The sequence below is a fragment of the Ovis aries genome, chromosome 8, assembly GCF_016772045.2.
Source record: "Ovis aries strain OAR_USU_Benz2616 breed Rambouillet chromosome 8, ARS-UI_Ramb_v3.0, whole genome shotgun sequence".
Taxonomy (NCBI): Eukaryota; Metazoa; Chordata; class Mammalia; order Artiodactyla; family Bovidae; genus Ovis; species Ovis aries.
In genome coordinates, this window is record NC_056061.1 from 21654989 (window position 1) to 21668006 (window position 13018).

The window sequence follows — 13018 nt, forward strand, 5'->3', positions numbered from 1 at the left end:
TAACACCAGTTTTCCTCACAAGTCAACAAACTAAAACAACCAAAGACACTGACATCCCTTTTGAAAGAACTCTACAAGCTAATTACCATGAACAGATACTTCACCAGAGCCAACTTTTACTACCTTCTTTCAGAACTAAACTTGTTATTAGATTAATAAATCGATGGGGCTGGAAATAGCTTTTCTATTTCCTGCAGTGCTGGGCCGCGGAGAGAGATTCAGCAATTGATTCTGACTTAATTCCTGCAAACATCAAGCAAGCAAGCTCTTCTTTGATAGATTATCAAGGTAAGGCTAGCAAGGAACAATATGCATGAATGACTTTTGTGGTAAAAAGTCGTTCAGTAGCTTTTTCTCCCAGCGATGTTACAGTCCAGAATATTTTCACTACCCGAGAAAAGGGAAACATTTTGCTATTAATTTAGTTAAAAAATAAAGAGAATTTTGCTCCTGCCCATCATGGAGTAACAGGGAGATTTACCCTCTTGCCTACTGCTACTGCTGCTAAGTCGCTTCAGTCGTGTCCGACTCTCTGCGACCCCATAGATGGCAGCCCACCAGGCTCCCCCGTCCCTGGGATTCTCCAGGCAATAACATTGGAGTGGGTTGCCATTTCCTTCTCCAAAGCATGAAAGTGAAAAGTGAAAGTGAAGTCGCTTAGTCGTGTCCGACTCTTCGCGACCCCATGGGCTGCAGCCCAGCATGCTCCTCCATCCATGGGATTTTCCAGGCTAGAGTACTGGAGTGGGGTGCCATCGCCTTCTCCCCCTCTTGCCTACAAAACCATAAAAACATGTTTTCAGACAACAGAAAGCAGTGTAGTACTGGGATCCTTACAATTACCCCAGCGAACAATCTGGAGGTACTTCCAGATGCATAGCCAGGAAGGGAGGGGGGTGGGGGTCTCACTGCTTCAGCCTCTGATTGCGAGCCACATATTTACGTAAGTCAAATTACCAATCCACCGGATTAAATTCGTAAGAATAAAGCTAACACTCGTAAAATTAAAGTGAACACTCGGACCGTAGGAAGCCTGGTAAGACATCCCAGAAGCCGCGAGTTCTCGCGTCACATCGAGATCTACTGCCCTGACGTCATCCTCACGGAGTCACTCGCGAGATTGGAGAGTGGGTGGTACGAGCGAGCAGTTTTCGTCAAGCGGGGCTTCTGAGAGGAAAACAGACATTGGCCTTCGGTTTATCTGGGTACTGCCGACATGAGCTGCCCAGACCGGGGCGAGAGGACCCCTCTCCTTGAAACCCACAGCCTCACCCCATCCGACTGTGCCGCCGGAGCTCCGGACCCTCCCCGGTGCCTGAAAACAGAGGCGTCACAGGTGATGGCGGAGACGGGTGAGGGGTATTTCGAGGCCGTCGCGCTCCCGCCACCCCAGCTTCCAGAGGAGGAAGGCGCACCCCCAACTGCTCCCCTAGATCCAGGCTGTGCCGGTACGTTCCAGATCCGAGGCGGTGGGGATGGCGGTTACGTAGCGCCCGAAGCGGGGCTAGAGCCGGCTCCGCCTCCTACGGAGGGCCTGGAAACGGCGTCTGTGTCCCTGGCAACGGAGGATAGCCTGGGAAATGGCCGTCAGCCCGGAGAGCCGCAGGGCTTGAGTCGAGAGAAGCCGCTAGAAACTTGTGGCGCGGAGAAGTTGGGGTCTGACTTGATGGCGGAGGCGAAGGCTGAGGAAGTGAAGACTGAAGAGGGCCCTGTCTTCTCGGTCGCAGTGGATGAGGAGGTGGTGGGGAAGGAAGGAGCGAAGGAGGAGGAGGGAGTGGAGCAGGGAATGGAGGTGGAGGAGAGGCCAGTCGGTGAAGAAATAGAAATGGTGGAGAACAGAGTGGTGGAGGAGGCGGGGCATCGGCCCCTGCGTATGGATCTCCGCATGAACCCGCTGGAGGCCATCCAACTGGAACTGGACACTGTGAACGCTCAGGCTGACCGGGCCTTTCAACAACTAGAGCATAAATTCGGGCGGATGCGTCGACACTACCTGGAGCGGAGGAACTACATCATTCAGAATATCCCGGGCTTCTGGGTCACTGCCTTTCGGAACCACCCCCAGTTGTCTCCCATGATTAGAGGCCAAGATGCAGAGATGTTAAGATACATAACCAATTTGGAGGTGAAGGAGCTCAGACACCCGCGAACAGGCTGCAAGTTCAAGTTCTTCTTTCGGAGAAACCCATATTTTCGAAACAAGCTGATTGTCAAAGAATATGAGGTCAGAGCCTCTGGCAGAGTAGTGTCTCTTTCCACTCCAATCATATGGCGCCGGGGCCATGAACCCCAGTCCTTCATTCGCAGGAACCAAGAGGTCGTGTGCAATTTCTTCACCTGGTTTTCAGACCACAGCCTTCCAGAGTCTGACAGGATTGCTGAAATTATCAAAGAGGACCTGTGGCCAAATCCACTGCAGTACTACTTGCTGCGTGAAGGAGTCCGTAGAGCCAGACGTCGCCCAATAAGGGAGCCCGTGGAGATCCCCAGGCCCTTTGGATTCCAGTCTGGTTAAACTTTGCCGTTGGGAAGGTTCCTGCACAAGGTCCCTTTTTGCCTCTTAATGGACCTGTGCTTGGGCAACAGATACGGATATGTCTTCTAACCACCCCTCTCCCCCTCCCCCCCCCCCTTTTTTCTGACATTTCTGGAGCCTTTTTCCTCTGGACATTCAGTTCTCTCAGCCTCAAGATTGAGACAGTCATGGCCATGCTCCTTCATTTCCACATGGCCTTCGTGCTTTTCTGCATTAATATCACATGCTGCATGGCCCATGATTCATACCACTCCTAAATAAGCTTGTGATGTAAATTGTATAGTCTTTATCTGCACTACTTGGACCCTGTTTGTTCCCAGAGCCTCCGGTTTGACTCATATCTAGAGGTATTTGTCTAGGAGGCCATTCTACCCATCCTGATCTCTGCAGCACAGGCATATAGCCTGTAGATAACTGGGCGTTAATGACATCAAGGGAGAATTGCAGTGGGCCACTGGGCCTGTATGATTTATGTGACTCCATTGCTCTTGTTGCACCTCTGGTCACGTACTATTGCTGCCTGCTAATGGCTGTTCCCTTGACTGCTACCTACTGGATGGACGTCTGCTAGAACGTTGTCAGCCCCACTCTGGTTTCTGGTAAACAATCTCCAGGTTTCCTGCCAGCACTCAAAAGACCCTTCCATTTTCCCCAAAAGACTTCTCCTGTATTCCTCATCCCCTCCTCCAACCTCCCTTTCCTCCACTCCCATCATCCAGAACCCTAAAAACTGTCAGGCAAGTGGTTGAGGTGACAGGTTAGACTTCTCAGGGCAGGTTGGCCTAAAGATGGTGTCCATTCAAAGTACCAGGCTTTCTCAGTCTCTAGTGAATCACTCAAAAGCTGGGTACCTCTTTGTGCCTCCTTTTTCATCCTGAGCGTAATTAAGTGCCAGAGTGGCACCTTCTCCGTTGTGTCTGTCCTGTCTTATATGGTAAAGCTCATAAGCATATGCAAATCAGGTCTTTTAATTTGGCTCTCCATTATTTCAAGGAACAGGCTGTCTTGTTTAATAGATTGCCAGAGCTCTTATTTTCTTCTCTCTTCTGCATCTTCCACCCCCTTTAGCAACATCTAGAGGATTTAAAAGGAGACAGATTTAGATGAAAAGTGCTATCTAGGCCATAATTGATGGAAGAATTAAAGATACTGTGATGAGTGCCCAAAGCAAGAGAAACTGAGCAGATCACATATAGGCAAAAATGAGCCAGGTTAAAATTGGGCCTGAAATTAAGACAGAGTCTTCAAGGAGGTTGTCAGTGGTGATGGGAGAAGAGGTTCTTTTCCCAGAATTAACACGTGAGAATTGAAGGGGGTTAGAATGTTAAATACATTACCTAGAAAAGAGTTCTGTAAAAAGGGCAACTGAGTACTTTATCTTGTTTTCATTTGACTTAATTTATAAGGAAGGTTAGTACTGTGTGCTTTATTTCACTAGTATTTAGTAAAATCGTGTTATTTTCCTTGTTTCTGGTTACTGGGAAAATTGAGCTATACAGGCTTTATTTTGCTTTCAATTGAGAACATTTGGAAAAATGTGCTATATCTCTGATATAGACACAAATGAATATCTGTAGTGAATTTCAGCTTGTTTCTGTTAATAATTAAACTGTATGCTTAGAAATATAATCTGTGTAACTTGTTCTTGTCATATTCTTAATACTTTGGAAATTGTCTTCATGAAAAAGTAGCCTACTAAAAATATGTGGCTTAATTGTCTGTCTTCATAATTTGCCTGGTTAACAGCTTAGTAATTCATGTGTCCTTTCCTAAATAGCATAAATACTTGTGAAGCTGCTCTGTCAAATTGAAAGTGTACCATTGATATATTTGTCTTTCTTTATATGCATGATGGTAAAATAAAAGCATGTTACTTGCTGGATTTCTTATATTTCACCCTGCATGTAAATATGCATGAAGAAATTGTTGTAGGCGATGGCAGGTTATGAAATTACTAAAGTTCTTAAATGGATATAGTAGGCATTCTCCCAAAAGTAAGAGGGGCTTCTCTGGTGACGCAGACAGTAGTAAAGAGTCTTCTGCAATGAAAAAGACCCTGGTTCGATCCCTGGGTCAGGAAGATCCCTGGAGAAGGAAATGGCAATACACTCCAGTATTCTTGCCCAGAGAATTCCATGTGCAGAGGAACCTGGCAGGTGACAGTTGCAAACTGTCCATATGGTTGCAGAGAGTGGGACAGGACTGAGTGACTTAACTCTTTCACTTTCAAAAATAAGAAAATGAGGATCACTGCTGTACCTTCCAGTGCAGGGAGGTTTGTTGTTTTATTTAAAATGTTAACAATTTTAACTTCTTACTCATGATTTCATTTTTTTCCATACAGCTTGTGTAGCATCATCCCCCTTTCACTTATCCCCAAGTCATTCAGGCTCTTTTTATTCACTTTTGCGTTTAATAAGCAAACATGCCGAGAGTTCTTATCATGAGTTATATACTTTTATATCCTTATACTTTCTCAACTCTAGAAACTTGTTTGTTCTTTTCTTCAACTTCATTACCTTCTGTCTGTCAAATCCTTTAAGGCCTGTCATAGGTAACATTTTTGCCTTAATTTTTCTATTCTAAATATTTCTTTATAAACTTGGTGTACTTTGTAGGGATGTATGTTCTAGAAAATAACATGTAATAATTCATTATAGTGAATTTTGCACAGTGATACAGTAAAATACAGAGATATACTTTCACAAGTTTTTCACACCTTCCCTTTCTAATTTGAAAGCTTTGTGAAAATAGAGATAGGGTGTCTTTTACTTATGTTTGCCTATAGTTGTTACCAGATAGATACTAATATTTATTGAATGACAAAATGAATAACTCAAATGGAAAGAAATAACAACTTAGTACCCAGAAAAGACTTTTGATGAGGTAGTGGAAAGAAGAAAACAGTTTTTAAGGCATTTGTAAAACTGATGTCAACAAATTTGCAGAGCCTTTCTTAAATTTCATGTTTAAATAGAAACGGTCTAAACACTAACTTTTCACTTGCCATTTCAACAGGGTATTACTTACTTAACTTTGAGTCAACTTTTGTGTGCTTTGGTTTTCTACATTTTAAGGTGACTGTCACACTGGGGATAGAAGAGGTTAGACTCTAGACATGTGCTGTCTAATAATAGTCACTTGTTACCAATGGCTGTTGAGCACTTGAAATGTGGTTAGTCCAAACTGGAATCTGCTCTAAGTATAAAATATATACTTGATTTCAAAGACTGAGTGTGGAAAAAAAGGATGTAAAATATCTCAGTTTTTATATTGATCACATTGAAATACTTTTGATAGGTTAATATATATTAATAATTTCCCCTACTTAACCACAGAGAGTGAGACATGACTTAGCATCTGAACAACAAGATTTAAAAAAATGGCTGACAGTAAATTTTATATAGAGCAGCATGGTTCTAGACTTCGTGATGAATATGTCAGAGCATATAAAAAATACCTAAAATGTAATTTTCTCCCCATGAAATTTTTTGTGACTTTCAGTTCAGTCACTCAGTCATGCCCGACTCTTTGTGACCCCACGGACTGCAGCACGCCAGGCTTCCCTGTCCATCGCCAACTCCCAGAGCTTGCTCAAACTCATGTCCGTCGAGTCAATGATGCCATCTAAGCACCTCATCCTCTGTCATCCCCTTCTCCTCCTGCCTTCAATCTTTCCCAGCATCAGTGTCTTTTCCTCAGTTCTTTGCATCAGGTAGCCAAAGTGTTGGAGTTTCAACTTCAGCATAGGTCCTTCCAGTGAATATTCAGGAGTGATTTCCCTTAGGATTGACTAATCTGATCTCCTTGCAGTCCAAGTGACTCGAGTCTTCTCCAATACCATAGTTCAACAGCATCAATTCTTTGGTGCACATTTTTCTTTGGCACAATTCTTTGTGACTTTGGAGCAAAGTTTATCTAGCTAGAATTCAAGATGCGTAAAGTATAGCTTGGGCTTCCCCGAAAGCTCAGTGGTAAAGAATCCACCTGCAATGTGCAGGTTCAATTCCTGGTTCAGGAAAGTCCCCTGGAGAAGGAAATGGCAATCCACTCCAGTATTCTTGCCTGGGGAATCCCATGGACAGAGGAGCCAGGCAAAACTGATTTGGGGTATGTAGGAAAGATGTCGAGTGCCAAATTTGTACTGACAGTTATATTGGTTATTTAAAGTAGTGTATAACAACATTTAGGACCTGCAGCTTCCTATTTTTCTAGAATGTTTTGTATTTTTTGGTGTACAGATGTATGTGAAGCTCAGAAAATAATTTCAGTCATTAATCATATTGTTTATCTACAAATTTTAACAGTTGGCTATAACAGGAAAAGCAAGTCCCCATCTAGTATTGGACCAAATCCAATGCTTACCACTTGAAGAAGCATATTTTATTTTTTAATATTTATGATACATTTTAATGTTCTCTGTACCTTACTGTAAAGTGTAGTGTGTTTTAGAAAACTAGTGTTGTCTAAATTGTATTAAAAATTAGTTTGCAGCAATTACAACTTATTTTGTTTGGATATTAAGGATTATATGGAATAGTGAAGTAAAGGTTGTCCTTGGGGAACTGTCTCATTGAGGGGGTATCATTCTTTGGATGTTTCTTCTTCAGGAAATTCACATTCAAACTAGTTACATGCATAAGGAGACTTGGGCATAATGTGGCCTAAAGGAGGTATCAGAGATGATCAGGACCATACTCCCCTCAGGACCATTTTCCTCTCCCTCAATGTTAATATATAATTGAGGTCCTAGACTGTACAGAAGTAACAGATAACAATATATCCTTTTATCAGTATGGGAGGTGTTTCACTTGTGAACAGTTCTGTCTTTAAGTTTGCTTGAAGTAGATTGAGCTCTGATGAGTTTGAGTCATTGCCTCTGCCCTCAGAGTTTCTCAAAACCTTAAGGAGAATTTCTCTGGGGCTATATTAGATATACTGAATGTCTACTTGGCTCTACTTTTTAAGGATTTGCATTTAACATAATTTCCTTGAGAACAGGCCAGGAAGAAATGGTTCTGTTAAGAGTGGAGTCACTTAGGTAAGTTCCTGATTTTTATGAACAAGTGTTTTACTATTGACTTGATGAAACTGGAAAGGCATGCTGGTTTTAAGTTGGAATTAACTGTTTTACAATCTACTACCCAGCGTATTTGCCAAAATAACTAGCTTCCCTGAGCCTCAGTTGTCCATATGCAGGGATGATAATATCTTTATTATAAGCTAATATTGTCCCAGCGTGTATTTGGAGAATAGATTCTATGGTTTCAGAGAGGATAATAATAAACATTTGGGAGCTTGCTGTGTTCCAAGCATTGTTCTAAAGATTCCAAGTATTAGTTAATAAAGGTTACATTGTTCTGAAAATGCCAATGCCTGGCATATGGTATAAATAAAAAATATTAATTTCCATTTACCTGCCTCATTTAAATTTCTCATTTAATTCATATCCTGACAAGTAGCCATCTAGTTTAATATTTCTCAAACCTAACTGTTCATTATCAATAGCTGGGGAGCTTTGAAAAAAATCCTGATGTTTAGGCCCTACCTCAAACTAATTAAATTAGATTTTAAGGTGCAGATAGGATATAGAAGCGACTTAGCAGCAGCAGCAGGAGAATTTAGAATCATGGATAACCTTTCCTTGGACTCCTCAAATGAGGGAATACTCAACTTTTTCCCAGTTTTGTTGAATTTACTCAGAATCCACTGCCTTACAACATCTAGCTGTTGCAAAGGGCCTGGCAAATAGTTGTCTCAGCACATTTGCTTCATATTTTGACCCCAGCAGTCTTGCAGAATGGAATTAGCCTGATTCCACAAAAGAGTTCTAAGTACTTGAAGATCATCCTTAACATGCTTCTCAACTCCCCACTAACCAACCTGGCTATCAGTTCCTTCCATTTCATTTTCTGTTCTGTATGCTAATTATTTATTTTGCCAGTGTTCTTCGTAAAGTCTGGTGCCTGGAACTGAATGAGATAACATCCAAAAATAGAATGAGATTTTTTCCCCCTGCCGTTATGATTAGTATGTTTCTTTAAATGGATCCTTGGAGAGCATTAGCTTTTGAGGCAGCAATATTACCCTTTTACTAAACCCTTACGTTTTAAAGTATTTGTGTGCTGCTGAGTTTGGCTAATCATCTTACCACATTTTATTGAATTTTGTGTCCAACACTTTACATGTATCTATACTAAATTTCTTTCTATTACTTTCCTAACCTGTTTACATTTGGAGGATTATTGCTAATGAGTAATTCTCCCTAATTTCATGTTGTTTGCAAATCTAGTCTGTAGTGGTGTCAGGTTCTCCCTCCTAGGACCTTGCCTTCAGAGTCACACAGCATCTTTAAGACATCATCTTTCCATCAACTATGAATCCCATCTATTATCTAGTGTGTGTATAGTTTAACACACACTATAGTTTAACTATAGTTTATAGTTCTAGGCCATCAGAACTTGGTGCCCAAGCATACTTGGCACCTCAAGGAATTACGGAAAGATGCCCCCTCCAGACAGGGATTAGGAAAGTGTGCCAGTTCTTCCCAGATATAGTCCGTTATAGCAGATGTGTTTATCTTTCAAATTTCCTTGTCAAAAAAGAAAATGACGTAGTGATCTTCATTTACCTCTGTTGATCACTCTGCTGTTTTTTTGGAAGGCAGTATTAATATTGTAATATTACTACTTCAACATTTGTGGGTTTGAAATTTTTCAAAATGAAGTTGGAAAAATATTAAAAATGTCATACAGCTTATTTTAAATCAGTCATCAAAATTAGAAAACGTAAAGTATGAAAGTGCACAACTAAAAGCTTATAGACCTGATCAGTTTCCATCAAAGTAACATGAATACTCACATGTAAATGATTGTTCTATAATTGGAGACTATAAGAAATGGGAAGTACATATTATTGTGAAGACGTATTGCTGAAAGTGGGTTATTTCTTTCAGCTCTAGATAAGACCCACCATTGCACCAAGCTGATCATATATCTTGAAACTTAGGATTCAGGTTCTCCTTTACAAAGTTCTAGAAATATGGGTCTTAGTAAGGGCTTCAGAACTAATTTCTTGAGGCTGAGGCCCACTGATGGAGCAGATTGGCATTGCAGAATCAGACACAGCTACTGAAAGCATGATTTGTACACCAAATTATATCTGTGTCTTTATATTCACATTATATATAAGCAAATCATGGCTCAGAGAAGTCAGGTGACCTGTGCAAATTGAATAGCTAGTAAGCACAATTGAGACATGAAGCCAGATCTGTCTGATTTCAATGTATGTGTGTTTACTCTGTATTAGGTTTGCTAGAGAAATAGAGACAATAAGAATAGACAACTATGAGGAATTGACTTGTGTGGTTATGGAGGCTAAGAAGTCTCATGCTGTGCCATCTACAAGCTGGAGACCCAGGGATGCTGGTAACAGTATAATTCCCAGCTGAGTCCCAAGGTCTGAGAACCAGGGGAGCTGATGGTATGAATACCAGTCCAAGAGCAGAAGAAGAATGATGTCCTAGCTCAAGTACTCAGGCAGGAAGTAAAGGGCAAATTCTTCCTCTACATTTTTGTTCTATTCATGCCTTTCTAGACTGGATAATGCCCACCTAAATTGGGGAGGGCAGTCTACTTTCCTGAGTCCACCAATATCAAATGCTAATTCCAGAGATACCCTCACAGATGCACCCAGAAATAATATTTAATCTGTCAAATTAACCCTGTCAAACTCACACAAAATTAACCATCGTTACCAACATACAAAGGTATGAGGTCTCTCAGGTCAGGGACTTGGCTCTGATTTCACTTATAAAAGCAAGGCTTTTTTTTTTGTGGGGTTGGTGCGTGGGGGTTAAATGTTGTCACAGAGAATCATCATAACTAAATAAGCTAGACTGAGAAAATTTTAATTTTGTAACAGAACCTAAGTATTAGATTATTATTCATTTTAATAAAATATGGAACATTAAACATTGAAAACTCATGCTGTAGTTTTTTTTTTGTTTTTGTTTTTGTTTTTTTTGCTGCAGTTCTTTTAATGAATGCATGGTTTATAAAATTGGCATAAATATACTCTTTGGAACAGTTTAAACTTTAACACCAAAGACAAACTAGTCAGGTTATTATTATTTTGGTTTATTATTTGCTTTTTAAAGAAAATGAGGTCAACTATTATATCTAAAATTGTTCTGTAAAATATTTTAAATATAATGGATTATTTTAAAAACTATTTCCTCCCTCTAGTGACCAAGAATGGGAATACCACATCAACAAGCATTAATCTGATTCTCAATGTGCTTGTGTACCTCCCACTAGAGGATGCCTGGGAAATTTGCCAGAGTTATTTTGGTTATTACAATGAATGTGGGTGCTACTGGCATTCATCAGGGGCATTAAGAATGCTAGGTAGCATCCTTCAATGTGATGCACGGTGCCCCATATAATTGAATAATCCGTTGCTGAATATTCATGTAAATTAAAAACATTAAGCCTCAGTTCAGTTCAGTCGCTCAGCCGTGTCCGACTCTTTGCGACCCCACGAATTGCAGCACGCCAGGCCTCTCTGTCCATCACCAACTCCTGGAGTTCATTCAGACTCAGGTCCATCGAGTCAGTGATGCCATCCAGCCATCTCATCCTCTGTTGTCCCCTTCTCCTCCTGCCCCCAATCCCTCCCAGCATCAGAGTCTTTTCCAATGAGTCAACTCATTGCATGAGGTGGCCAAAGTACTGGAGTTTCAGCTTTAGCATCATTCCTTCCAAAGAAATCCCAGGGCTGATCTCCTTGCAGTCCAAGAGACTCTCAAGAGTCTCCTCCAACACCACAGTTCAAAAGTATCAATTCTTCGGCGCTCAGCCTTCTTCACAGTCCAACTCTCACATCCATACATGACCACAGGAAAAACCATAGCCTTAACTAGACGGACCTACTAGTCAGCAAAGTAATATCTCTGCTTTTGAATATGCTATCTAGGTTGGTCATAACTTTCCTTTCAAGGAGTAAGCATCTTTTAATTTCGTGGCTGCAATCACCATCTGCAGTGATTTTGGAACCCCCCAAAATAAAGTCTGACACTGTTGCCACTGTTTCCCCATCTATTTCCCATGAAGTGATGGGACCGGATGCCATGATCTTCGTTTTCTGAATGTTGAGCTTTCAGCCAACTTTTTCACTCTCCACTTTCACTTTCAAGAACCTACTATAATCCTGCTGCTGCTGCTAAGTCACTTCAGTCGTGTCTGACTCTGTGCGACCCCAGAGACGGCAGCCCACCAGGCTCTTCCGTCCCTGGGATTCTCCAGGCAAGAAGACCAGAGTGGGTTACCATTTCCCTCTCCAATGCATAAGTGAAAAGTGAAAGTGAAGTTGCTTAGTCGTGTCTGACTTCGCGATCCCATGGACTGCAGCCCACCAGGCTCCTCCATCCATGGGATTTTCCAAGCAAGAATACAGGATTGGAGTGTCATTTAATCCTACATATGAAAACAAAAATTTCTGTATTCTTTATACACTGCATTTTTGAAAGCAACTTATTCCATTTACTCTAAAACATTGATTGTAAGATACATCATTACTGAAGGCTAAGAGTGAAGAAAACTGCCAATTAAGCTCTGATACACACATACACAAATAAATGTTGACACAAAGCTTTTTAAGATTTAGAATTTTTATCAACAATCAACAGAGTGAAAAGGCAACTTCTGGAATGGGAGAAAGTATTTGCAAACCATGTATCTGAAAAGAGGTTAATCTCCAAAAAATGTAGAAAACTTGATTCTATAGTTATAGCCATCCAACTACCTCATCATGTAATTTAATATAGGTATACCCAAGCATTTACAAATTAAAATAGATATTCTAAGACTGATTTACTTGCCTAAATTTCCATAGCTCATGAAAGGCAGAGCTGGAACACCTTCTTCCCAACACCAGTGACAAGAATAACACCAAGGAAATGTTATATCTAATGGGTTGATTTAAGGCATGGAGTGAGGACCAAAATTCTTGTTTCTCCCCTTAGTAATTGGGCACTTTCCCAACAATAGCCACTACTTTGTGGATGTGGGGCAGGGAATAGAAAGATGGGAATGATTTAATATTAAACTTGAATGGCCATATGGTCTTATTTCTAAGAAAGTTGCTTTCTCATTTTACATGTTGTGTACAGTTGAATAATATAATGAATGAGTGTACTCATTCCTGAGTCAGTTTACCTGGATTCAGATTCTGTCACTGCTATATGATCTTGGATGTTTTTGTTCAGTCACTAAGTCGGGTCTGACTCTTTGCGACACCATGGACTGCAGTACATCAGGGTCTCCTGTACTTCACCATCTCCTAGCGTTTGCTCAAACTCATGTTCATTGAGTGGGTGATGCCATCCAACCATCTTATCCTCTGTCGTCCCCTCCTCCTCCTGCCCTCAATCTTTCCCAGCAGGGTCTTTTCCAATGAGTCAGCTCTTTGCATCAGATGGCC

At 41.1% G+C, this 13018-nt stretch overlaps 1 protein-coding gene across 1 annotated transcript; it reads left to right on the top strand.

Annotated features, from left to right (window-relative positions):
• The first annotated feature begins 1110 nt into the window (after positions 1 to 1110).
• On the top strand, positions 1111 to 10518 carry TSPYL1 (TSPY like 1). The gene has a single exon (XM_004011183.6). The coding sequence runs from the start codon at positions 1217 to 1219 to the stop codon at positions 2513 to 2515; it is 1299 nt and encodes a 432-aa protein (XP_004011232.1). The 5' UTR covers positions 1111 to 1216; the 3' UTR covers positions 2516 to 10518.
• Positions 10519 to 13018: the final 2500 nt, after the last annotated feature.

What these genes read in the sequence shown, in the direction of transcription:
- TSPYL1 (XM_004011183.6), top strand. Translation starts at nt 1,217, where the DNA reads ATGAGCTGCCCAGACCGGGGCGAGAGGACCCCTCTCCTTGAAACCCAC.